The sequence below is a fragment of the Aplysia californica genome, unplaced genomic scaffold (assembly GCF_000002075.1).
Source record: "Aplysia californica isolate F4 #8 unplaced genomic scaffold, AplCal3.0 scaffold01657, whole genome shotgun sequence".
In the NCBI taxonomy this organism is placed as follows: Eukaryota; Metazoa; Mollusca; class Gastropoda; order Aplysiida; family Aplysiidae; genus Aplysia; species Aplysia californica.
Genome location: NW_004798927.1, coordinates 21,071 through 24,157, shown reverse-complemented (window position 1 = coordinate 24,157; position 3,087 = coordinate 21,071). Strand labels below are relative to the sequence as shown.

Genomic DNA, 3,087 nt, shown 5'->3' with positions numbered 1-3,087 from the left:
CCCCCCCCCCCTCCACCTCATATACACACTGCAGTGTTTACCTTTCTTGGCTTGAGACGATCGTGTGCTCCTTCCACTTCCTGTCTGGCTCTCTCTCGGCCTGGCGCGTAGACTCCGCAAGGCTCTGCCAGGACTTTCCGAATCCTCGCTTGATGAATCAGTCCCAGACATCACTGGCAGACAACACAACAACAACGATAAATACCCGCTCTGTCCCACACATAACAATAAATACCCGCTCTGTCCCACACACCACAATAAATACCCACTCTGTCCCACACATCACACTCTGTCCCACACACCACACTCTGTCCCACACATCACACTCTGTCCCACACACCACAATAAATACCCACTCTGTCCCACACACCACAATAAATACCCGCCCGCGCTCGGTGGACAGATCACTACCTTAGATGTACGACATTCTATCCGACATTTTTGGCCGTTTTGAGTTGCTAAGACCATGAGGTCAGAAACCAAATGTTCTATCTGCTGCTCAATCAAAATCCGAAGATTATTCTGAGTCATAATCAAGTTATTCAAAGAAGTGCTTTTGAAACATCTAGATATTAAAAATGTTTTTACGTAAATTTCTCAAAACTAGGTACCGGGTAGAAAGAGTTTTGTAAATTTGGGGTAGCGAAATATATGCACAGAACCCACACTACCTCCAAATATAGATACCCGGTACACACACATCACGGCTAAACGGCAATGTACAGTTGTGCTATTGCCTCCTTTCACACGCCCCATCATTTGTTCCCTCTCATCTCCCCTTCACAACCGTATCGTCGCTGTCCACAGCATTCCACTTAAGTCCAAACTTGGAAATTTTTCTATTTTCACACCCTCTCAAAGTTCTACCAAAGATGCAACTCTCAACATCACCAAAATGTAGTTTATACTGTGAATCATGGATTACTTTTTTCTGGATTTTCATGATTTCTGATAGGAAAAACCAAACAAAAACTAGTTTTAGTCTCTGGTGTCAAAAGTACCCAAACGGACTTAGGTACAAGGCTTCTGACACCGATCATATATCTTTAATGTCTTTCTGTAAATTCCAATCAACTGTTAAAAACATCCCCTTTGTCCATTCAAATGTAAACTTTTGATCTTTCAAAGTTCACATTTAAGCATCCTTTCTTCACATTCACTTTTTTGATTTAGGAATGCGTGTATTTGCTATCTTTGTTGTGATTCTTCTCGAACTCTTGATACTGATAAGGCTTCTATGCTTTAAAAAAAAAAATCATTTCCCATCATTAAGTCGTTGACATATGTAAGGCATCATGGTGAATCAAGCGCTCGTCAAAATACAGAAATCGAAGAAACCGGCATTTTTCTGCCAATTGGAAAATTTTTCTGGAATTTCGTTTTTTTTTTCCTCAACACCTTTTATGTCTGTTTAAAAATACATTTCTGTGTGGATCTCACTGAAAAACGTTGACTAAAGCCACAAAAATGGCAAATTTTCAGTTTCCAAGCCTATCAAGCTTTGAAAGTCATCGAACTTTGGTGGCCATTTTCTCGTTAATTTTACCTCTGAAACCAGGCGACCCCCACGTCTTCCAATGGCAAATGTGTCGACTTCTATTCAAGGTAGATTGGAATTTTTTCCATCCAAAGCAAGGTAAATGAACAAACTTTAAGACGATACCAGTAACTCCACATGCCCAAAAATTGATGAGCGCCCGAGTCCACCGCGCCGTTCACATATCCCACCTCCACAGACACAGAAGCACTCACCTCTCTGTCGTTTTGCAGACGGAGGCTTCTTCTTTCTCTCCTTCTTTCTGTTTTTCTCCTCCAACTCCACCTTTCCCTGACCTGATTGGGCGTGATGGCTCGGCTTAGCCGCTATCGACGAGGCCTTGACACCTACAGAGGAGGACGACTTCCCTTTCTGAGATACGCCGGATTGCTTCCCTTTGTGAGCCACCACTGCGGCGTTATCTCCCTTAGACAACGTCTTCCTGTCCTCCCGTCGATCCAGCTCGCCAGTCTTTCTGTCGCTGCTCGTCCCGGTCGATGGTTTCGGCGGGCGGTTGGAGTGTGTCTTGACCCACGGGTCATCCGCCCAAGAGCGGTCAGTCTTCTGAGAATGACCAGTTCTCAGACCGCCGGGTGCTTGCTTTTGCTTCTCCGGCAGATTTGACTTTGAGGAGGCTCGATGACTGCTGGGAGTGACAACTCCGGACGACTTTTTGCTTCCTCCCCCTGTGCGAGCCATCGAGCGAGAGCTGGCCAGCGCTATGCCAAACGTGGACTTGTCTTCGTTGAGCACTGTCTGAGTCGCAGACCGACCACTGTCTGTTCGTGCAGCCACTGACCTCTCACCCCCAGATGACCCTGACCCTGACGACACAGAAACTGGCTTAGACGGCCCTCCTGGAACAGACGACCCTGACTTCGATGACCCTGATGTTGACCCCGACCTTGCAGTAGCAGGACTACTACGACTCGAGCTCTGCTTCCCGGCCTCGACCTTGCCCTTGGACCTGCGACTCGCGTCTGCGGAGGACTTGACCATCGATGTCTCAACCGGCACCATCACCACCACGGGATCCTTGCCACTCTTGTCGCAAACGTTCCTCAGCGGCGTCCCAGACTTTGCCGCAGTCTTCCCCACCAATTCCCCCGCCACTCTCGTCGTTGTCCCAGATGTAGGAACACCCGTACGACCTTGACCTCGCTGATCCTTCCGGCCCGAAGAACGCGACGGCACCGACGCTGCTGACAGCTGTTGAGGTGTCTGGGAATCTGAGGAGGAGGAGGAAACAGAGGAAGAACCGCGACGTTTCCGCTTGGCCGGCGCTGTCTTGGGAGTGGCCACTTTGGTGATGGGGGGGCGAGTGGCCAGAGACGGGAAGTGTCTCTCAAGGTCAGACAGGTCTGAGGACGACGACGTCGCATCTGATGGGGAGAGAATGATCAGAATGTGTTGAGGTTTTGAACAGATGTAGCCACCAAACAACAGAAAATATAACTGAAAAATAACAGAAACTGTGTTGGGGCTTTGAACAGATGTATTGTACCCCTCTGAGCCCAGGTTGGCCCTGACAGGCAGGATCGGAAGCCCCC

General features: G+C 48.2%; 1 protein-coding gene across 4 annotated transcripts in view; it reads right to left on the bottom strand.

Annotated features, from left to right (window-relative positions):
• The window catches only part of LOC101860308, a 27,995-nt gene that overhangs the window by 6,662 nt on the left and 18,246 nt on the right, over window positions 1-3,087 (bottom strand). For all 4 annotated transcript variants that reach the window (XR_221264.3, XM_013090900.2, XM_013090901.2 and 1 more), the window contains exons 7-8: window positions 1,753-2,919; window positions 42-173 (exon numbers count right to left, since the gene is read on the bottom strand). Coding sequence is in view for 3 of the 4 variants with exons in the window: in XM_013090900.2 (XP_012946354.1) it covers window positions 42-173; window positions 1,753-2,919 (1,299 nt within the window). In the remaining variant the exon portion in view is untranslated. The remainder of the gene's footprint in view (window positions 1-41; window positions 174-1,752; window positions 2,920-3,087) is intronic.